This window comes from Uloborus diversus, chromosome 3 (genome assembly GCF_026930045.1).
Source record: "Uloborus diversus isolate 005 chromosome 3, Udiv.v.3.1, whole genome shotgun sequence".
NCBI lineage: Eukaryota > Metazoa > Arthropoda > Arachnida > Araneae > Uloboridae > Uloborus > Uloborus diversus.
The window spans coordinates 169,904,303-169,928,459 of NC_072733.1; the positions used below are offsets into that span (position 1 = coordinate 169,904,303).

Sequence of the window (24,157 nt, forward strand, 5' to 3'; positions counted from 1 at the left end):
ATGTATTGCTTTTGAATTTGTAAAATGAAACCTGTATTTCCTAATGATTCTCATGTTCTTGCCACGTGTATTTTTAAGTCAACACAAGGTTTACTTCATATGTCAAACCGGAGTTCATTGACCTAAAATAAAGATTTTAGTTCTTTCTATTCCATAAAAGGAAAAGAGCTGTTTTTGGCAGAATTCACTGGAATCAGTTCATAGTTCATCGCGCTGACTTAAAATGATTCATGACGTAGTAGAAAATAAACTCTCATCAGGGCATACAAAATATCAGTAAAAGAAGGTTTTAAATCAGTTATTTGAAAAACACTAAGATTAAAGTGAAAAAGTATATGAAAAATAAAATTTTATTGCTTAATATATTAATATGAATATATTTTTATTTATTTTTAATGTAAGAATAAAACCTTTTGTGTTTACGGTATATTTTATGTTAGAACATTGAGCATTGCACTGAAAATTCAAAATTCAAAATTGTTTCTTGCACAAAAATTAAAAACGAGATTTATCTAAAAGTAATGGTATCATTTTCAGCTCATGTCATTTTTAAGATTTTGGATATTTAACTTGTCTGGAGCTTAATAAAAAGACTTGCTAAAACTACTAGACATTTTATTTGATGCTTTGCACTTTGAAACAAATACAATATCAAAACAACTTTAGACTGCAGTTACTCAAAGTGACGAAAGTAGGTAATCGTCTGGATCAAACGTGGTTATACGAAGTGTTTATAAAGTCTTGCACTGATTAGGAAAATTTATATTTGAAAAAATATTTAAGAATAATCATAATTATTCTTTTTATCTTTATATCATCAAACTTTTTCCTCATTCGTACAATATTAGCTTAAAGGATGTAGTAGAAAATGCGGAAAAGAGAAAATGGTGTCCATGGAAGAGAAAACTCCTGCAACCGCCACGAGGTAGGTTTTTTAGGGTCAGCCTATCAGAACATTTGGTTTCAATACATACTGCCATTACTAATGTGACAGTTTCTATCCATATTAGGACTGCTATGGCCAAACCATAAACTGGCACCATTGCTAGAGCAGTAATAAAAGAGAGGCGTTTGCTTTCCTATGACCTCGTTGTAGAAGAATACAGTCCAACCGAATATAATTTTCTTTAGATATAACGGGAAAGTTGAATAAAATACGTTAATAATGTAGTAATGGCATATCCTTAGCTTTCCCCAGTTTCCTCTTCAATTTCTGCAAACAACTCATCATCAAAATCACTTCGTTCTTCATCGTGATTATTATCACGAATTGAATCATTTGAACATCTATTCGTCTTTTATATTCTTCCGTTTATTTAACACAACGGTTAGATTTCTAAACAACAACATAACTTGATGATGCTTGTATAAATGACCCTTGTTTTTTGCTTTGACAGCTGTAAAATAATACCCTAAGCTGTTTTAAAACACTGCACGTTAAGCTGTACTTAATGGCAGTAAAGCTACTCAACATATTCTAGTCCTAGTGGTTCTAGAAAATTCTATTGTTGCTGAAAAATGTCAACAAAGAAGGGATATCTAAACTGTCCTGTCATCTCTTGCAAAAAAAAAAAGGGGGGGGGGGGAGGAGAGGAGAAAGAAAACTCCTCTTCAAAGAAAATAATTGTTTATTTCTTCAATTTGATGATTGATTTTTTTTCCTTCAACAATTTTGGACACTTTATTCAATCTCTTATTGCGTGTATTCTCAACGAAAGCGCACTTCTTAATAGAATCATACAATGAAAAAAAAAAAACTTATCAATAAGAAAACAATTAGTTTCCTTAAATGATGCTTTTCAATATACTTATTAGTCCAGCTAACGGTCCTTAACTTTTAAGTGTAAACCAATATTTTTGTAAATTCTCTTACATTTTTTTCCAATGCTTACGAAAATTTATATCAAAACGTCTGGTCACCGAAATAATGCCTCATAAAAATTACATTCAAAATTGACAGCGTAATTTTTATGTTGCTTGTTTGTTTTCTATCATGTATAAGTAGTTACATTAATGTTATGCTGTTGCATGCATGTAAGAAATGCATGTTTTTGTTAGTCTGTCTGCATGACTATAATGTTTTCTATGCTCTAGTATTTTTGCAAATAACTTATGTATTATTTTTCTAGGTTTATATTGACGACTAGAAGATTTAGTCACCCTCCTAGATTTAGAACCCATGACTGCTATTTCACTCTTTAGTAGATAGTTTACAGCTTCCAGGTAGAAGCATGAGCCATAGTTTGGTTGTATTTTACAATATCAGTTCGGCGTAGTTTTTAATATAGGCTGCTTTGCTTGGTATGTTGCGAGAAGGAAATGTGTTTTTCACAACCAAACTTCTGCTCAAAAGTTTTGTATTCATGATACGTTTTACACTTTTTCTTTTTTTTTTTTTTTGCTTAACGCTACTTAGCTTGTTTTAAACACATACCACCGCGAATTAACATAAAATAAGAGGGACTAAACTACGATATGACACTATTTTGTCAAAGTTTCCCAAATAGGATGCCTTAAATCAGCAAATAAGTCCTCCGGTGCTTTATAGGAGACTGTAAAATGCTATGATTATTTCTTCGCCAGGGAGATGTCTTGGAAGAAATGCAGATTGAAGGACGTTCTGAATTGTCAGATATTGTCGAGGAAGAGGAAGAAACATCTACGGAGGCAGGAGAGGTTTGTAGTGGAACAAATACCTATTGTTGCACTACATTTCTCTGTGTATTGCTTCTTTCTCTCACTCTGTTGCCCTTTTCATTTTCTTCGGTGTTCCTTGAGACAAGGCAGGGCCATCTAGACAACAGAGCGAAGAAAATATTGTGACTAAATTCGCACAAGGAACAAATTTCGGGGGGTTTCTATCCCTTCCATTTTTCGCACTTATAGCGGTAAAAATGTAACTATAGATAAGGACATCGGTGAACAAAAAAAATGTTTCAATTGTGAGTATTAGATGGCCTTGGCTAAGGCTACCAGATTGCACTATCACTTGTTATCTGTCAATAAGAAAATCAAGGTCAAAGTTAAGTAGCGCTGCAGGGAATTTAAATTAAATATCGCAGAGTCACTATTGCGTAAGAATCAAATGTAAAACTTTCTTCTAGTAGTTAAATATTTGCTAATGAAATGTTACAGCGAAAAACAGACTTATGTTATTAAAATTTTGAAACCAGACTACTTAAAGATATAGCATGAATTTAATTATCTAAACAACATAAGAAATTCATTAGGTATTACCGAAAATTACATGAAAAAAAATTTGAAGCAATTTCCGGTTTCAAAAAAATACCATTTGGAAATATATTTTTGTTCTGTCCCATTTTTGTCATTGAACTTAGAGGTTTTTAGCATTAAGCATATTTATCCGGGCATCAGTACCAAAAATGAAATCTGGTAGCCTAAACCTTTGTGATTATTTTTCCCCTCTTATTGGATGTCCAACTTTAATTAATCCTTATTACTTTATTAGTGACACATAAATTCACATTGTTAAGAAATTTGAGCAACATAAAGAAAACCATACATTACAGCACATTAATCGCGCTATTAATTTCAATCTGAACTCCTTTAACCAAAATTTATCCCACACTTTAAAGATGTCTGATACACAAATAAAGCGGTTAAACGTCAGAATAAAACTTACATTTTATTAGAAAAACTCTCAAGAAAATAACTTATCCATACTGGATGTTACATATTATTTTTTTTTTTAATGTTTATCTTTTCTGTTTTCAACAATTATCTCGTTTGATTTATTCGAGTTGTTAAAAATGGCATGAATTTATGTTGAAAAGGCTGTATAGGGGGGTCAAAGAATAAAGAATCTGTTAAAAATTCCAAAGAAAGCAATAGTCAAGTAAATTAAGGATCTTCAGATACTGTTGTAGACTTTTGATTTACTACAAGTTGGATATCCTTTCTTTACTTTTATGCTTTTTTAGTTATCTGCTGTTAATATGTTTTTGTGTGTAAATTTTTGTGTGGGTTTTAAAATATATGTTTCACAGCTTATATTCAAAACTGTTCAACATTTATGAGGACAGTCATAAACAAATGTCAGTTTCTGGAGCATGATGTGTTTTTTCAGTTTATTTAGTTATTTATTATGTAACAAAAAATAATAAATATAACTAATTTATTACTGAAATAAATATGTAAGTGCTCTTAAAAAAAGGTAAATACTTAAATTATTGGATTTTCTTACTAATATTTTTAATAATATTGTTCGATATGGATCTGTTCGACTTATTTCTACAAAATATGATGTACTTAAAATTGAAAGACCTATTGTTCCCGCTGTAACAGCAAATATAATAGTTGAGTCTGGAACTATTTTCCATTTTTCAGCATACATTCAGATGATTTATCTCGAGGTCAATAAAACTATGTTTGAAATTGCTGATTTTTTCCCCGCGACTCCTGATCTAGCAAAGGCGTTCTTTTATTGTTTAATATAGATTCAGTAGTAGTATTTGGAAATCGAAGATCTCTGTGTGGAGTTATTTTTAAACTTAAATACGGTAAAGTTTTATATATATATATATATATATATATATATATATATATATATATATATATATATATATATATATATATATATATATATATATATATATATATATATATATATATATTATATATATATATATATATATATATATATATATATATACGTATATATACGTATATATATATATATATATATAGAGAGAGAGAGAGAGAGAGAGAGATGGCAGTTTTGCAGTCAAACTCTATACATGTATCAGATCAGAGGCTGCAGCGAAACGCTGATTTTTGACATTCTCAAAAGTCAAGAAAATTTTAAAGTAACTATTCTGTAAGACAGAGTGTTGCGGTACAGAAACTTTTTCGGTTATTGTACTAGAATAGTAAGCAATTGTTCCGACAATCGGTACACCACGTGGTTTATGGTGCGAAGGATATTATTTTCCATTCCCGATCTTCCTTCGAGAATCATTCGGTGTAGGGGCTAGCAAAATACTCAGCAAATAGTAGGAACTCGGGTTCGAACCCTTCTACTTGCATCTAGTTTTATTACTTAGTGCAACTAGCCGCAGCTTTTTTTTTTTTTTTTGTACCGTAAAATTTTATAGTAAAGTAGGATTTCAGCGTTAGGATTTGTACCGCCAACATGGATGTCAGTACTGATTACCGTAGAATTTCTGGCAAACTTTTAACAGTAGAGATATTTTTTTTTTTAAATTCAAACTTTGCTATTAAGAGCAGTATAGTATATAAGTTTACTTCTGAATGTTTATAAATGGAAAGGAGCAAAATATTTGAAATGAACAGTGACTTAGATCCACTCTTGGCTATAAACTGCCTAGATGTTCAAATATGTGATATTAACTTTAATAGGGTCTGGTGGGGGAAAGTGGTCATACTTCAAATAAATGACTATAGATTGGAAATAAATGTTCGAATGAATGTGAAAATTTTATTTCAGGTTCGGTGAGTTAGAAACTACATTTTGAATACAAAATTTCAAAACTGGCAAAAATTTATTTGGTAAAAAAAAATATTTTGTGTAAACATGAAAATTTAAAAAATCTAAACACCTCTTTTAACTTCTTTGGGAAATTTTGTTTGTTAGAATTATGAACAGATTAACGGCACAGGAAGCTTCCTACATGTCTTAAGATCGCTTGCTCATTAGCAGTTAGCTGAATATATTTTGGATAATTTTTTAGAACAATTTCAGTAAGATGGGGTAAAGTGGTTATAATATTAGGCTTAACGAATATTGTTCTTCTAATGTCACTTAATAGTTAAGTATAAGGCAGATATAAATTAAATATTAATTTCACTTAATATGTATTGTTCTTACAGTGAGTAGGGTTAAATATACCAGTATATACGTATGCATACTCATATACTCGAGTAGGGCGCGTACATAAACATATTCACATAAATGCATTCAATAAATACGTATATGGGTATCTGCGATATAGGTATTTTTTATCTATGCAGATATACATTCGACTATACAAGTATATATTTGCTTTTTACTCGTATGTATACGAAGACTTATATACTCAGGTAGACACGTATATACACGTACGTACTCGAGTAGACACTTACGTACAAGCATATGATATACAAGTATACAGGGTGAGTTTAAACTCTTGGGAAATTTTTTAAAAGGTGTAGAGGGGAGGATAAGAAGCAAGAATAATAAGGAACATATGGTCACAAACACAATGCTGACGCACTACATGCACGCAAAGCCAAAGACTGATGGATGCAAAACAGGTTACAAATTTGTTACACTAAGACAATTTTACACAACATTTTAGGTCGTAAGAAAGTTTTAAAGCGATTGAAGAAGCCTGCAGCCTGCAGCTGTAACACAGGCGTCGTAATCACAAAGACCTCTCTGTTTTAATAACGAGACTTTTGAAAAACTTTCATCCATCGCTGCGCCTTTGTTGCGATGCGTGTATTAGAACTACTACGGGCCGTAACTTTTAACAAGTGCTCTAAATATTTCTTAAAAACAAAAATTTTGAGTAAAATCATCTTTGTGTAGAAAATTTGTGACCTGTTTTGCATCCATCAGTTTCTGGCTTTGAGTGCATGTAGTGCGTCAGCGACCATAAGCTCCTTATTATTCTTTGCATTTTATCCTCCCCTCTCACACTCCTTAGATTTTTGCTCCAGAGCTTGGATTCACTCTGTAGGCATACATGTATATAAGCGTATATACTCGTGTATACATATATGTACTGGTGTATACACGTAAATGCACGTATATTGGTCTTTTCAGGTATATAACTGTGTTTACACGTATACATACGTATATAATCATGCTTCCATATATACATGTATATACGTGAGTAGATACGTACAAACACGCACTGGATGCATCCACGAATTAACTCGTGTATACCCGTATATACATTTATGTACACTTGTGTATGTACCCACATGTACACCTGTATATATATGCGTATATACGTCTAGTATACACGTATAAATTCAGGTATGCACGTGTATACTCGAGATACAAGTGCATACATGCATATGTCGTTCGTTTATACGCGTATATACACGGAACACGTACTCGTGTAGATACGTCAACACTCCTTTAGGTAATCACGTATACATGCTTATATACTCGTGTATACACGTATATACTTGAGTAGGCACTTGCATGCATGTATCTGATGTATACATGTATCTACTCATATATGAACGTGTTTACTCATGTTTACACGACACGTATATACTCGTGTATACACACATATATTAGTGCATATACTTGTAACCATAAAAATAACTGAAATATACAAATCTTATGGTTATTTAATATGGCTTTGCATTTATTTTTAACTATGACCACTTTACCCCATCCCCATGCTATGACCACTTTCCCCCATCCCATGGGGTAAAGTGGTCATAAATGCAAAGGTAAAAGAAAGTGTTGTAAAACTAATTAAATCAATATTTTTTTTTCTAAACTTCAATGTACTGTGTTCTTTAATAATGCAATGTAAAATATCAACAAAAAAAGTTGAAGTGCTTGAATAATTTGTTGTATTTACTATCCACCAAAGTTAAAAACCTACGATTTTATGACCACTTTACCCCACCAGACCCTACTTCATAACCTCGTTATGTACAAAAGAGACCTGAGCAAATTCTAAGTCACTTTTACTGAATGAAACTAAGGTTTACATTTTTCCCATGGGGAAGAATTTAAACCATATTAATTATCTACCATCTCTCTAAACCATCCAAAAAGAAACCAAGAAATGAGAGATAAAAGCTGAATGAGGAAATTGCTGTGCTTGTGTTTAGCCACAGAAAAAAAAATATTTCGATAACTACATTTTCTCGGGAGCACAATGAAATTTTTATTTATTTCGATAACGTATCGAACTGTCGATATTTTAAAATGCATGAGATTTTTTTTTCTTTGATCAGAAGAACCGATGCACTTTCAAATAATACTAACAGACAAATATCATCCAAAATGTTATCAGATGAATGTTTTTCTTTTCTTTAATTCTATGTATAGACGTGATTTATATTCTTCAGAAATTAAGCAATAAAAAAGAAAACGTGAAATATGATTTTTTAAAGAAAACACCATTTTTTTTACTGAAATATATTTTGGTAAAAGATTTTTTCCCCCCTCTTATGCGTTTTAAAATGATGATGTGACTCTAATCAATACCTATAATGAGATGTATTAATCATATACATGTAATCAATAAACCGAGCTCTAATAGCTTCTAATAAGAAATTTACATTATTTTCCAAAATATTATTCTTTCACCTTTTAACGAATTTTTTTCTTCTAAAACTCAAATTTCCTGTAAAGGATTTGATACTATTTATTTCTTCCTTGCTTTACAATTTTCAGTAAATTTTAAGTGGAGTACAAGTAAAATATTTTTCTAATATATATATATATATATATATATATATATATATATATATATATATATATATATATATATATATATATATATATATATATATATATATATATATATATATATATATATATATACAGGGTGGTTATAATTAAAGTTACCCTGTTTAGACCCCTTTAGTGACCGTTCTGAGCATCGGATTTCGATGAAACTTGGAATAAAGATTATATAGACCATGGGGATTTGGATTATGTAATAAAAAAAATAGTTAAAAAATCTACCACAAGGGTAGAAAAGGGCGCATGAATCAAATAATGCGTAGACTGCGTGACACAAAATCGATTTTATTTACAGAATTTGTTCAATGAACATTTCATCTGCGTCAATCACGTGTTCAAAACGTGTTATAGCGTGAACCACAGTTGCACGAAGGGTTTCCCTTTCAATAGCATGAGCATGGCGCCTTATGCTATCCTTTAATTCAGGCACCGTCCGTATGCTCCCACCATAGACCCGATCTTTCAGGAAGCCCAACAACCAGAAGTCACAGGAATTTAGGTCCAGCGATCGCGGGGGCCAAGCTGTAGGAAAATGCCTAGAAATTGTCATCACCGAAATGCAAGCGAAGCAGTGCATTTACTGGACGAGCAATGTGAGGGGGTGCACCATCTTGTATAAAGACAGTTGAGTCCAAACACGCTGGTTGTTGGAAAGCAGGAATGACTTGCTGCTCAAAAAGTGCGCAATATCGGGGACTTGTGACGGAACACCTTTTAGTACCTAGGGGCGGGGTCTCCTCAAAGAAATAGGGACCGAGGATGAAATCACCGGTGAAACCACACCATATGGTAATCGGGATGCAGTGACTGTTCATCCACAACATTGTTGTTGCCGGATATTTTACGTGCGTAGAGCGCCCCTATCGTCGATTTTTGAACTATTTTTTATTGCATAATCCTGCTCCCCATGGTCTTTTTAATATGTATTCCAAGTTTCATCGGAATCCGAGCGTAGAACGGTCACTAGACGGGTCTAAACAGGGTAACTTTAATTATGACCACCCTGTATATATAATATCAACTGTTTTATTGGAAGCGTCATTCATTTTTTTTTTCTGAAGAGCAGTAAGAAACTGAAACATGTTTTTCGTACATTAATGCAATTTCATTCATAACTACAATAGAGTATCCTTTAAAGTCTCATATTTGTGAACGGAAAAATTGCTTTTGTCAGACTGTTTAAACTTTTGCGATAAAAAGTTGAACATTTAACGGTAAATGTGTTAATTGAAACCGTCATAAGCTATAAATAAATTTTAATTCCATTTGCTATTACTTTCAGTGCGTCAAAAATGTTTTTAAAAATGTCCAGTTAATTCCCTTAACAACTGATATGAAACGCCTTAAATTATGATAAAAATCAAAATGCTTCGTCCCGTCATCCAATAAATAGTATTTATCCAACTTTTATGTACACAAGACACTTTTAGGGTCCATATTTTTCAGAGCTAAGTAATGAGAAATGTGTCCTATCTCTCGCAATTAAAACTAACATTAATTTGTGTTGTTTCAGTGCAAACCGAAAATGCTTTGTAAAGCGGAAAGCATTAACGAGTCTGATGATATTCAGATTGATGAAACAGAGAAAGAAAGAATAGAACCTCAGGTGAGCAAATAAATAAATAAATAAATAAATAAATAAATACTTTAATCTTCCCCTTTCTAGTAAAACTACAGCAAGAATTACAAAAGTGTATTTCGTCGCAACGCGCTTTTTTAAATGTTAAAATTAAAATAAAAATTGAGTAAAAAATATTTGAACAGGTGTCTTAATGCAAGCCTGAAAGAGTATGAAGTTCAATAACTGTTATTTTACAGTAACCCTCGAGAATTCTTCATGTCGAGACCTCCCTCTTACCCAAAGTCGAAATATCAACGAATTACACATTTGTATAACGATGGTAGGACTTGCCTCTAACTGGCGATTAACACGTTTTGAAACCTGAGAACCGCCAAAAACCAAAGCCGTTGACGACTTTGACTATTGATGTCAATACCAATCTTATAATTTAGGCTTTCTAATATTCAAACACTTTAATGTACAACATTATTTTCTTGCATAATTCTCAAATTTTCAACTCTTTCAACCAAAAGGGATGCGGAATACTCTTAGGTCATTCCAATGCCGCGGTTTACATACGAGATGCAAGAATACAGACCTTCCCAGAGGTCGAGATATCCCCAAACAACCCTATTAAATTTCAAGAAACACATTTTATTGAGCATAGATATCTTACAAGACTGAAAATATCGAAACGTTTTCTGTATACAAGTGGTAAAAAACATCATATTTTTATTTGATTTTTTCATGAATTTATCCGTATGATTTTATATGATTTTACCTGTGTCACTAAACATTTAAGGCTGTCTATCATACTCATCTGGTTTGAGTGTCTTGGTGATTTTGTATCTTGTTCTGTGGTAATTTTTATCAGCACAAATACAAATACAAAAGTGACGACCAGCAACAGGCTCTGGGCCCAGCTAGACTGGTCCTAGTCAATTTAGCACCTTTCAGGAATATAAAATTACCAAGCATCAAACCTTTTTTCTGTGTTTTTACTCATTTGTAATATTTACTTTAAAATTACAAAAATATTTACTGACTCATAAGCTTCTTTTTCAATAAATTTCAGGATTACCATTCAAAGCCCTCTCACACCGTCCGAAGAATGAATCAAAATCCACCAACACAGCAAATGACTAGCCAAAGACGTCAAGGCTGGAAAGACCAATCATATACCAGTCGTGCTAGTACTGCCGTTGAACGCAATGGTACAACGGAGCATCGAAATCGCCGGGAGCACAGAAATTCCTCAGGACAGATTGTTCTAGATCCCGATGAAAATCTTAGTGATAAAGAGATTTATCCTTCCTCAAGAACTAGCATTCCTTCAATAGGTAATAAAGTTTCTACAAGTGTTTTAATGCGCGGTATCATGCAAGCTGCGACATGGGTACCAAACTGGCAACTAATGATTATTATCAGTAGGCTCCTAAAGCACATCAGGGAACTTAGGCGAATTAAAAAATTTGTTAGGAATGCTATATATACTCAACAAGTGTTTTCTTTATTTACTTCTTTGATACAGTTGCTCGCGCTTACTTATGCTAATTTATTACACAAATATAATGATTTCATTTTTACACTTATCGTCTGACCATTTTCGTGCGAAAAATTGGCCACTCAGGTAGTGCACGTAACATTTAAACGCTTTATAAACGTTTAGAAATGATTGTCACGATGGAAAAAACCATTTTACAACTCTTATGAAACGAAGCGGGAAGGAAATGCAAAACCAAATGAATCAGTCTAGCGGGGAGAAAAGATGTTCTCAATCCGTTTGGTACGATACTACTTTTCTAAAGTTACCAAATTGATTTTATGTATTCAGTCTTTCTGAAAGGAAAAACATAGCTAGAAGTTCCAAGCAAAGAGCCGAATGCGTACCTTTCTGTCCAGTCGATGGTGGAACAGTACACTCACATCGAAGGAAAAGAAAACAAAAAACTCCTTATTTTTACATACCCATTAAATAAATACCAAATAACAGGCATACTGATCTGCTTTACTGATGTCGAAGTCAAGTATCAATTTATCTATCATGTATGAGAAGTCAAGTTTAGAAGAAATTCTAGTGTTTACGAGAATACAAATGCCTAAAGTAGCAAGCAGCACATAAATGCTTAGTTAAAAGGACTTATTTGGGTTCAATGCAAAAAGAAAATTAATATATTTTAAATTCTCATTTTATATCTTTCAAAATGGCTCGCTCTTCTTTCTGAAAAACGTATAAAGTACCTCTCAAGATTTGAAACTTAGTATTGTTCATCTTATGTTCTGTATTTAAAATATTCTACACATTTTTTCTTTAACTGGAAGTGATTAGTTCTAAATAAGATATGAGCTATGGTAATTTCTGAAAAATTCGCTTTACAACACATAAATGTTCAGTTAAAAGGACTTATTTGAGTTAAATACTGAAAAAAAAATTAATATATTTTTACTTCTCCATTTATATCTTTCAAAATGACTTGCTTTTCTTGCTTTACATCGTATATAGTGCCGCTCAAGATACATTAATGAGAATATGCATCGTATGCTCTGCATTTAAAAGATATTTTACAATATTTTATTATGACGCGTACAGTTCTAAATAAAATATGTGTAATATACATTTCTGAAAAATAACAATTCTTTGACACTTAAATGTTTAGTAAAAGTACTCATTTTGAATAAAATTGTAACCTAAATGCTGATATGGAGTTAATATCTTTTAAATGTAGCTGTCAAGGATGGCTGTCTTAGTTATAGTAAGTATGTACAACGAATTGCATTTGTGAGATGTTAGTGATTGAAAAGAAGCATGTCGTGGAAACTTAGAGCTAAATGTCTGTAGCAAAGTTAGCTGTTTGTCATTGTATACATCTAATTAAGATCTAGAATAATGTAGAACAATTGATCAATCTTCCCTGACTTAAAGTATGTAATGATTTTCTCTTAAAACATTTTTAGTATGGAAACATACTTCTGATGATAAAAAAAATCATGCATGAAAAGCTATGCATTGTAGCATGTGCCCTGTAAGTATACCAATTCCTGAACAAGTAAGCATGTGAAATTGTGTCGCTGTGTATTTTTGAAATATGAAACTGAACTTTTAATAAGATGTGTTTCATTTTATTTTTGATGTGGATAACTTTCTGTAAACATAGATATCATGAAAGCCACTTTTTAAATTCAGTAAAAAACTTGATACATTCTAGTTTGTAGCTCATTTTCCATTATTTTGAATATTTTATTTGTATCATGCTTTCGCACGAAATACTTTTTTTTTCAACTTGATGTTTTTTTAAATCAAACATTCAGAATTTTCCTCATATACGTTTAACACATATTAAAGTTCCACTGTATCGTTCACTATTGCTAAAGTCTTACTTATTTTAATCTTGCTTATAAAACTCAACTTAAGTTACAAGGATGAATTTCCTTCCAACCAAAGCGAAGCCTGTAACTTCAACGTTTATCTTAAAGGATTTTGAAAGCATTTACATGTCCGAATGCATTTTTGCTTGATGCTTTATTAATATTTAACATTATAATCTTTGATCTTAAACTGATGAAATAAAATCTAAATTGAGGTATCGTTCTTTCTTATATTATTTTCAAACGTGTCATTTTTTTTTCTTAATGCATATTAACTGCAATAACTGTTTTGTTAGCAGATATGAGCCTAAAAGTCTGCAAAGAATAATCTTCAAATTTCAATAATCAAACCAATGGTTTATGAAAAGCTTAATTTATTATTTTAATTGTATTAGAAATATTGCATTAAGTACTACCCTGGGCAGGTAAAGGGCAGTAACTGCAAATTTTTCACTTTTCAGTTTTTGGCATTTTTGTCATCTATTGTACGTTAGCTTTTTAGTACAATCTTGCTTATTTAGTTTCCGCTGAAAAAAAGGTGTGAAAAAAACGCCTGTTTCTAACATTTGCCTATTGTTAGTATTGAATCCAACGCACATTTCTTCAAATATCTTGCAAACTCATTTCTGCAAATACTGCCGCTTACCTGCCCATGGCTGAATACTCATCTATATCGCAAAAACATCAGCTTTTGCTCGACTCCCCGAAAGAGTACCTACAAATTGAATGATTTTTAGGCTTAGTATTCAAGAGATTTATTTCTAAAGTACAGTTCTGAAAACTTACTTATAGAAAAATGACAGTTTAGATGCGGTTTTAATTTTATAATTAAAAATTTTGGTAAAGATTTTTTAAAAAAAAAAGCTTTTGACTAGTAACTACTGCTACGTGCTCCATCAGAAAGTGTCAGTAATGCTTCTGCTTCATGCATTTAAAATGACAAGATGCGTGGCAAAATATGACTTTTATGTTCATTTTACAGAAATAACTAAAGACAGCACGGCTGTTGATGAGTGCGAAACTGGGTTTTCAGATGATGAGTACGATCCTAGAAAGAGGACCAGCCAGCGACCATCATCACCGGAGGGCTATTCTGCTCCATCTTCCCAACAAAGACCATCACGAACAGAACCAGATTCTCACCACTCACCAAACACACGATCACACAGGGGACCACAAACTCAACATCATCATTCACAGCACCCACAACGAGAGAGATCTTTGCCACGCCGGCAATCACAAGAGCCTGTGGTGGGAAGAACCCAGCCACCAATTCCAAATCAACCGCCACTAGGAAGACCGAGGGCTGCTCAGCAATCGCACAATATTCCGGACCAAAATCGAAGGAGTGCATCAAGGAATCACTCACCTGCTCATGTTGCCTCAAGAAGTGGCCAGCAACCACAAGATCGGGAGCCTAACCATAGTTATTACAGCAAAAGAAGAAGCTCTGGGAGTTTGAGTAATGCGCCAACGCAAAGCAACAGGAAATTATCGGATTTGCACGACCCTTTGAGTAGGTACGAAGACCAAGGCAATTATGATTCTTTTGCAAGCCACGGATCTGATGTAGGAGACAACAGGGTGAGATTTTTTGTGGCCCTCTTTGATTACGATCCGCAAACAATGTCACCTAATCCAGACGCAGCGGATGAAGAATTACCTTTTACAGAAGGTCAGATGATTAAGGTAAATCTGAAGCTTTATTTTAAAGATCAAAATCAAATTTAAGTTTCATATATCTCATAGTTTACCATCACGGTTCTTCGTTTTACTCTGAACATGTGATGCTACCACCTACGTTCTCAATTAGTTTTGATGTATGTTTTTACAACTTAGATTATTTTAAAAAATACTTTTTCACGTTTTCTATCATGTAAATGACACCTTGTTTTAATTAATATCAAGATATACTCAGAGTTTAAAAATACTATTATACGAAATAAAAATTAATGATACAAGTTCTTTAAAAGACGGATAAACTTGAAACTCTGAATCGTGAAAACAAAATGCATTCCTATGCCAAAACTAGAGAAAACGTTTTAGTCATTACATATTGTGAGTCAAAAAAATTACATAGCAAGAAATTGCTCACGCCAAATCTTAGATTTTCAACGAACCCAATTGCGACGAAAAATTCCAATTTCAACGAATCCAACCCTGTTTTAAATCCTTTTTCAGGGTTTTTTTTTTTTTTTTTTTTTTTTTTGTCGTGGATTATTGAATTACTGATACGTTTAACGTCAAAGAGCATGTTTGATAAATTATTATTAAATTATAATTTGGAAAAAAAATTTGTGATTCTCGATCTAACCATTTACTTAGAAAATGCTGCATGTTCTGAAATAATAAGAGCAATGATATTTTTTATAATTATCCGAAAATAATAATAATTAACAATAAACATGTGGCCGAAAAATGTAAGAAAATCTAGTGAATTATAGACCTATAAAAATACTAACAACTTTGTTCGTAATATGTACTGTAAAGAACTGTGCACTCATGTATATATTTGTAAATTAATAAATTAGACTCAGTTTTTCCGAGACGCACATTAACCCCAGCTTTTATTGAATAAAACCAAAAGCAAGAAATAGTGCTAGAAAAACTTTGAAAATATTTGTATATTTCTATATGAAACATAACTTCTAGCATTCCTTTATCAGATCTATGGTGACAAAGATCCTGATGGGTTCTACAGAGGTGAGTCCAATGGTCGAGTCGGCCTTGTTCCTGGAAATATGGTTTCGGAAGTCCAGGTTGAACCGGATGCTGTCTACTATAATGATAATTTAACAAGGCCGCGGACTCTGGGACACATGATTGGGGGTAGGTTCAAAACATTTTTTATCAGTTTTTTTTAAAGTCTTGATTATTATAAGTCTGATATGTTCAATCTTATTGTCATTCATTTTTTTTTTAATAAATACGTTTTGTATTTCTTTTCTGAATGCTAAAATTAGGCGTTTGGTTCGGAACACTTATTCGTCCGTTTTTTCCACAGAAAATTTAAATGTAGGGTCGAGAAAATTATGAGTAATCGTGAAGTTGTACTTTTTTCTAGGAAAATTAATATATTTTACTTAAATTTTCAGGGAATGTGAAGAAACATTGAAACAAAAATCTATCATATTCGCAAAAGGAATCATCTTTGAGTTCATTATTCGGTTAAGCGAAATATAACTCTTGTTCTGAAGTCAATTCACTGATTAAAAATTCTAGTAAATTCAATTGAATCAAGTTCCTAGTGATGTTTTTGGTGTGATAAAATTCAAAACAAACTCCCCTGTCTAAGTTTAATTCTTTTTCTTTTCTTTTTAACGCTATACACATACGGCATTGCATCTGGTTTTTTTCTTTACTCATAATTTCCGCAGTTTAGTATTGCTTTTATTAACATTAATGTCGAAAACATATTACTTCGTCTCCTGCCGGTTACCAATAATGAGAGAAAAAACAAATTAAAGTACTACCGGAAGGTTAAGTGTTAACGGTGCAATCCTCCAGGAGAAAGAAACCATTTCAATTTTATAATAATGGTGCAAATTGTTTCTTATGTTAAACTTAACTATATGAATTTTTATGGTAATCAAGACTTGTTTATGTTCATTAACCATTTAGCACAATTTAAACAGACCTCTTTCCTCTTCATCTAAGTAAGAAATCGAAATCTATTTTTAACTACGTTCTTCACAAATATTGTTGTTTTAAAGCACTTCACAATGTAAAAAAAAAAAATGCGAAATGTCCCTGGAAAATTGGAGCTTACTCCTAAAAATATTTTTTTCTGAAAATGAAAGCTGCCTTCAAAGATCATTCTTAGATCCAAACTATTGCAAAAGATTTTGGTTTGGGCAAAATTCAAGTTTCATTTTTTCCAACTGTCTGCAACAATCACTCTATACAAATATTTTCCTTGTATCTCTCATACAGTATTATATTCGACTCTAACTTTAAAAAAAAATATCAAACCATTGCAATCATAGTGGTAATAATGGCTATTATCAACAAATGAATTAAAATATTTTAGTGTATTATATAATATTTTATGTAAAAATTGCGAAATGTCCCTGCAAAATTGGAACTTACTGTAACTCCTATAAATATTTTTTCAAAATAAAAGCTTCCTTCAAAGATCATTCTTAGGTCCAAATTATTGCAGAAGATTTTCGTTTGGGCAAAATCAAAGTTTCGTTTTTTCCAACTGTCTACAACAATCACTCTATACAAATATTTTCCCTGTATCTCCCACACAGTATTAAATTAGACTCTAACTTTTTAAAAAAATTATCAAATCATTGCAATCATAGAAGCAATAATGGCTACTATCAATAAATGAATTAAAATATTTTAGTGTATTATATTTTATGTCTTAATCGTTTCTGTATTGCAGAAGACAGAGATCTGGACTGGCAGACCAGACGTATAAAAAAGATGGTAGCCATTTATGATTATGATCCTCAGGAAATCTCGCCTAATGTTGACGCAGAAGTAAGTAGCTTTAATTTATTCACACACTCATTTTAATCTGTCAATTTGTACATTGATTAATAACTTGTCGGTTTGTAAAGCAATTATTTTTTGAATTCATTTTCAATATTTGTATAATATTTTGGACATAAAAACAATTAAAACGTTCAAGATCCAATCCAAAATCATCTTTACTTTGCCTCGTACGAACAAAGATCGAAGTTGCAAAAATTTCAAAACCCTTTTGAAGTAGATTCTTGTTGATATAACATTACTTACCTCGGAATACTGGTAGTTTCATTTTAATAGAATTTTTCAAATTTATTTTATAATGAGAGTATGTATCCTGCTCTCAATTATATTTATCTGAGTAGTTTAATTACGTCTCTTTCCTTTTTAACAAAAAAAATCGAGAGTTCTTTTAATAGGCCTTTTGCGAAATGCATAGCTCCCAATTATTTTTGCTCTCTTATTTTGCTTTTGCGTGAGGACGGTGTACCCCTCTACTCGTTTATTTTTACACTAGCGTATAACCAGTTTTTGACATTTTTAACACACTCATTCGTTTTTCCTCCATTTCAGCAAATAATTAACATCAAATACGGGAGGAAATCAAACTTATATATGCACATAAGTAACAGCATAAAAATGAATTGCCTTTTAAGAAATCTTTTTTTTTTTCTTTTTACAGATGGAACTCTCTTTCAGTGTAGGGGATGTCATCTATGTGATAGGGGACGTTGATGAAGATGGTTTCTACATGGGAGAATTGAACGGCGTCAAGGGGCTTGTTCCCTCGAATTTCCTGCGCGAAGTGCCTATGGATGAAGATGAGAAGCGGCATTCTATGAGCAGGCCCAAAGGTCAGGGGCGGAGCTATTTAGGCCGGGCAGACTGTCAGTGGAATGTGAAGTAGATTTAAAGTTATTTTGAATGACTGATCCATAAAAGTGTGTGTGGACAAAGAATGCATGTTGTAGATCGCTATTTGCTTCGTAGAACGTAGCATTTCATACTATATTGTTTTCTTCATCAGTTTTCTTTCGGTTTTTCTAATGTCTGTGCTACATGAAGAGTATATTAATCTGTTTTTTATGGGAAAATTCCGGTTAATACAACTAATTCATCTTATGACGAGTAAAGTTATGCCTACTTTTTTATTGTTATTGAAAGTTTGGGTATTTAAATAATGAACAATTTTATATATAACTAAATGTGCGAAAAGGCAAAAAAAAATGAAATTGGATGCTCAAATGATAAATTTTAGCTCTAACCGTTCGCAGTCAGGATTAGACGCAATTCATTTCCATGCAGCTACCGCAAAAATCTTTTGAAACTCAGAAAAGGCCCTATTCCAAAAAGAAAGACAGCATTATTATGGACGTATCCAGAAAGAGATAATTGGAGGGCACCCCCTCCCCCTCCTCTTCCAAAATAGAAAATATTTAAAATAAAACAAAAAGCAAACATGAAGTTTCAGAAAATTGATTAACTGATGTTCTGTCATCTTTTAGAGGCATTACATAGATTTTGTTTTACAAGATATTATTTAAAATCAAGCTTTAATGATATTTTTCTGCATACAGTGTCTATAGATATCGAATATCCCTTCAAATACATTATACACAGTATGTTCAAATACTTCATGAGTGATAAGTGATTACAGTCATTTTTAAAATTATGTTTGCCCGATTCAGTTTTTTTTTTTTTTTTTTAATTTTTTTTATCGACACCCAAGCAGCCCCGAAAAGTTTAAGATCCCAAAACCATATTCTTGAGCATGACCTTCCTCCCCCACCGCATCTGTCCCTGGTTCTTACACACGACAAGCTCCCCATAGTTACATACACAAAGAAAAGGTTTAAATTTAAAAAAATGCCTTCCCCAAACCCGTCGTTTCAGAATTTTCGCAGGAAAGGGGGGGGGAGACAGGAATTTTATATTCCATGCATTTTTAAATTAAAAAATCTAAGTACAAACACAACTGAAAATTACATTGTTCGCAAAATCAGGAGGGTTACCCCTCAGAACTCCCAAATTATTGGCTAAATCCCCCCCCCCCCCCCCGCCGATCTTCCAGATTGAGCTGGATGCGCCCTTCAGCACTCTGCTTCGGATTAAATACTTAGCTCCTTCCTCAAATCGTCTCCGTTTCTGGAATTTCTATGCGGATACGGTTTGAAAGAGGAGTTAGTGACGTTAATCAAAAGTAGAATTATTACGTGCAGGTGCCATAATAAGACTCTTAACCTCAGATAATGTATTCTACTAAGGCGGATATTTTCATATGAAATCGCGAGAAAAACTCTGCGGCGAGGACCAGTCACTTGTTAATCAGACAGTCTGAAGATGGCATTGAATCACGTCTTAATTCAGAAACGTTCATTTTAATTAAGGTGCGTTCCTACTAAGAAAATTAAAAATCTGCTATAGAGCAGATAGGCAATTCAATGTTCAGGAATCCACCTTGAGTCCTAGGCTGAAGAAGAATGACTTGAAGCAAACAATGTGTTCAGTTTCCGAAAGTAGGTACAAACTGAAAGTAGGCAACTTCAGCACCTAGCAACTTCAGCAAGCTGGATTTGCACCAAAGAAAAGTGATTAAAGGATTCTGATGCATACTTTGCTGAAACACTAGGTAGAAGAAAAAAGTTCAATTGAGAAATGTAAAGTACAGGAAACGTTTGGTTTTCTTCGGTTATACATATTTTGCTCTGCTCTGATCAAATTGATGGAAAATCAACTTTTTGCAAAACTTTGCTTTATTTGGAACTGCGACGAGATAGGAGTTTAACTAAGCCATGAACCTGGCTTACAAAAAGGTTGCTTCAAAAGGTAAAAAGGTTGCTCCAAAAGGCAGTAAGTAGAAATGTTCTTGTCGTCCACTAGTCTCGAAAAGGAAAGACGCCGAATATTTTGACTTGCTGAAATGCGAAACGTCCCGACGATGCCTGCACAAGGAAAACTTCGATCAGTTAAAAAGAAAAAAAAATAGAAACAGCATTGCGTGACTTTAAGTTAAACGTATTACAAAGTAACTTTGTGTAATTTTCTATATATTCTGGCGTTCTTCGTTTTGTTTCTTTAATTTTTTCTTAAATTTGCCATTTCTGCTCCCTTTTAATAAATTGTGCATTTTCTGATTCATTAATAAGTAGGTTAAAATGTGTACACCCACTATAATAATGCTTATTTGCAAACACCTTAAATAATTAAGTTTGAAGAATAATTATTGTTGATAACAATTTAATTGAGTAGTTATTATATAAAGTGATCTCTCCTACTATGTGTGCAATCTCTTCGACCGTATAATGACAGATTGCTCAAATGTGTCTTCTTGGTTTTTTACAACAGTAGCATTACATTGAAGCGTAACAGCAAAGTAGCAATGAAAATGCATAACCAGCAAAGGTTACAATTATACATGAATAGTTTAGCGAAACATTGATAGCTAGAGTGTTTTTTACTATTCTGTTGTATTTTCTCTAAACTCTACTAGTTTTATCTTACGTTATCTTCATAATAATAACGAACACGAACAAACTTTTCCAGCTTCTACCAGGAAACGTTACTTCTACCAACAAAATCTGAATTTAAAATTAAATTTCATTTAAGGTATTGATCGCAATCTCAATTGAAAAAAATTATAATGTAATAAATAAATGTTGCAGACCGTAAATTTCGAATCGTTCTCTACACTGTCATATTTTTTCCGATAGTGAATTTGTTAACAGTGTTGTTTTTCTCTGCTATCTTTGATAGCTTTAACAGTTTTTCTTTTCTGTTTAAAAGTGATTTGAAATTTAACAAGCGTTCTTTCTTTTCAGAATGTAACAAATATTTCTTATAATATGACAGAATTAGAATTAGTTCCTCTTTTATAAAACTTGTTTAGGTGCCACATTTCCGCGGTGACACTTCAGTTCTTTTCTTGAGAGAAAAGAACAATTGCAATTCATAAATATTGTTGACTCTAGGTAATTTCTAACATTTTGAATTATGTAAGAATGATTTGAGCAATCAGGATTTCATTTAAGTCACTTTTCCATTAAATTTTATACAAAACTCCTTCCTCCCTAAAGTAAAAGGTCAAGGACCAAATAAAAGTGTATAACTGATTTTAAACTGAATCAGAGCGCTAAATCTTAAAAGAACCATCTCAGTTTCAGCTGTACGAATGGATTTTTGGTTGTCTAACTAAGCTCCATAAAATGCAATGTAAAAATTATATACATGCTCCGATAAGTCATAAATTTGTAATTTTGGTATCATGTTTTAAATTTTATTTTGAAATAAAACTTTACAAAATATGTTATTGAAGACTTTCATTTAGCAGCATTCGATATTATTGAACATAGTTATTAAAATTAATTTATAAAAGTAATTTGCTAGCTGTACTTTAAGCTTCGAAATTAAGTCAATATTTATTGTACATGATTCCTAGATCCTCTGACGTTACTAATTGATAAATGTATCATCATTTTCATAAAAATTATATTCATATATATCCATTAGTAAAATGCAATTTAGAAATACTTTCTTTTGGGGGGGAGGGGGAGAGGGGACTATGAGCCAATAAAAGTCGATCCTTCTACATTAAAACTTGCAAAAAACACATGATGCGTGTCATAATTTGATCAGTTTTTAGCAGAAAAGCACTTTTAGTTACAGACTGAAACTGCTTTCAATACGTTGCTAGAATTTTCTCAAAGAAAACTGAAATAGAAAAACACATAATAAAAATTTAAACTGAAAATAAATGAGGTAAAAACTTTTTTGACATCATAACAATCTTCATTTTTTGCAGAGCATTTACACGCTAACTGCATTACTTTTTTACGTTATTAACCTTCTAAAAAGGGAAACTCTCTGGATCATCTTGTAGTGTAGTCCATAAAACATTATCAGTTTTGCAGCAGTTATTGACCTACTGTTCAATTAATATCCCAACTAAAATCTCTTGAACTTTTTTTCCTAATAGGTCGATTTAAATGTATTGCCTCTTTGTAAAATAAATTACCTTCTGCTTTGAACGAAATGACGAGTAGAAGTTTTCCACTTTGCAGGAGGAGTTCGAGAGGGTTACTCCCTTGCCAAGAATGCAGCTGATCACGAGGAACCACACAACAGAGGACATGGGAGGAGTGCTGATAAATCCCACTATGGACCTAATGCTGGACACAAAGGGATTCCAACATCCTCAGGATATGCTCCCCCTTCATCTTTATGGGATGAGAGGGAGTTTGACAAAGAACATACAAGTAGAGGACCACATGGTCCCACTCGAGGACAACGAATGGCCCACCAACAGGCTTATTCAGGTCCAAACCCATCCGACCAGCACTGGTAAGCGACCAACATTCCTGGACCTTCAAGGAAGTCCCATTTCTTGTCCAAGAAGTTATGATTCGTCTCTAGAAGAGCAGAGAATGAAATTTGCACCAGACATTATAATTCAGGATTGTTCACTGCCGAAGCAAAGTAGGAGAGGCATCTTTTCATCGTTCAAAGACATGTTTAAAGCTACAAGGAAAAATTAAACTGTCATCTTTATCTAAACAGTTTAAACAAAGTAAATGTTTATTATCTAAAAACTTGAGGAAACTTTACCATTGATGAAAAAAACATAGCTGATTTTTGATATTTTACATTTTTTATTGCGGTTTACTATAGTTTTAATATTTATTTAATTGAGCAAACACTGAAACTTCCTAAATCAAAGAAATGAGGAAAACAAATTTTATATTGCTTAAGCATACGTGTTGTTGTACAGAATCCATTTATGTATTCAAAAAATATATAAATACATTAAAAATAAAATCAGTTTTGTTAAGATAACGGCATTATATTCAATTTTTCTGAAATGTTCAGTTTAATAGTGTGAGATAAAAGGGTAAGTTTGCTAAGAATTATTTTGACACGCACTAAATTATACGTTTTTATATATTGAACTTAAATATTTATAATGTTTTAAACTTAGTATCACAGTTTTTAATTTTATGAGGTGACGCCACTGCCAATTATCTCTGTGATTGAGTCACTTCAAAATGGTTGATGTGGATAATTTTATTTATAATCGTTTGGTTACTAAATTCAAAATGTTAGTATTATCCTAAGTACATTTTGTTCATGGTCTAAAAATACAACTTTCGCTGTGCTGAGTAAACAGATAATAAGCATTCAATAAAATAATGCTACCATTGAAAAATTTAAGGTATGTATATAATTTTCATATTTTCTATTCAATACGGGCAGTATTTCATACTAGTAACGATAATTCTGTGATCGAATAGAAAATA

At 32.3% G+C, this 24,157-nt stretch overlaps 1 protein-coding gene across 1 annotated transcript in view; it reads left to right on the forward strand.

Moving 5' to 3' along the window:
* The window catches only part of LOC129219048 (RIMS-binding protein 2-like), a 147,774-nt gene extending 124,103 nt beyond the window's left edge, over window positions 1-23,671 (forward strand). Inside the window, exons 21-29 of the mRNA XM_054853367.1 lie at window positions 2,584-2,676; window positions 9,975-10,067; window positions 11,098-11,362; window positions 12,749-12,775; window positions 14,371-15,077; window positions 16,055-16,221; window positions 17,810-17,879; window positions 18,550-18,765; window positions 22,925-23,671. Coding sequence (XP_054709342.1) covers window positions 2,584-2,676; window positions 9,975-10,067; window positions 11,098-11,362; window positions 12,749-12,775; window positions 14,371-15,077; window positions 16,055-16,221; window positions 17,810-17,879; window positions 18,550-18,765; window positions 22,925-23,398 — 2,112 coding nt within the window. The 3' untranslated portion in view covers window positions 23,399-23,671. The remainder of the gene's footprint in view (window positions 1-2,583; window positions 2,677-9,974; window positions 10,068-11,097; window positions 11,363-12,748; window positions 12,776-14,370; window positions 15,078-16,054; window positions 16,222-17,809; window positions 17,880-18,549; window positions 18,766-22,924) is intronic.
* Window positions 23,672-24,157: the final 486 nt, after the last annotated feature.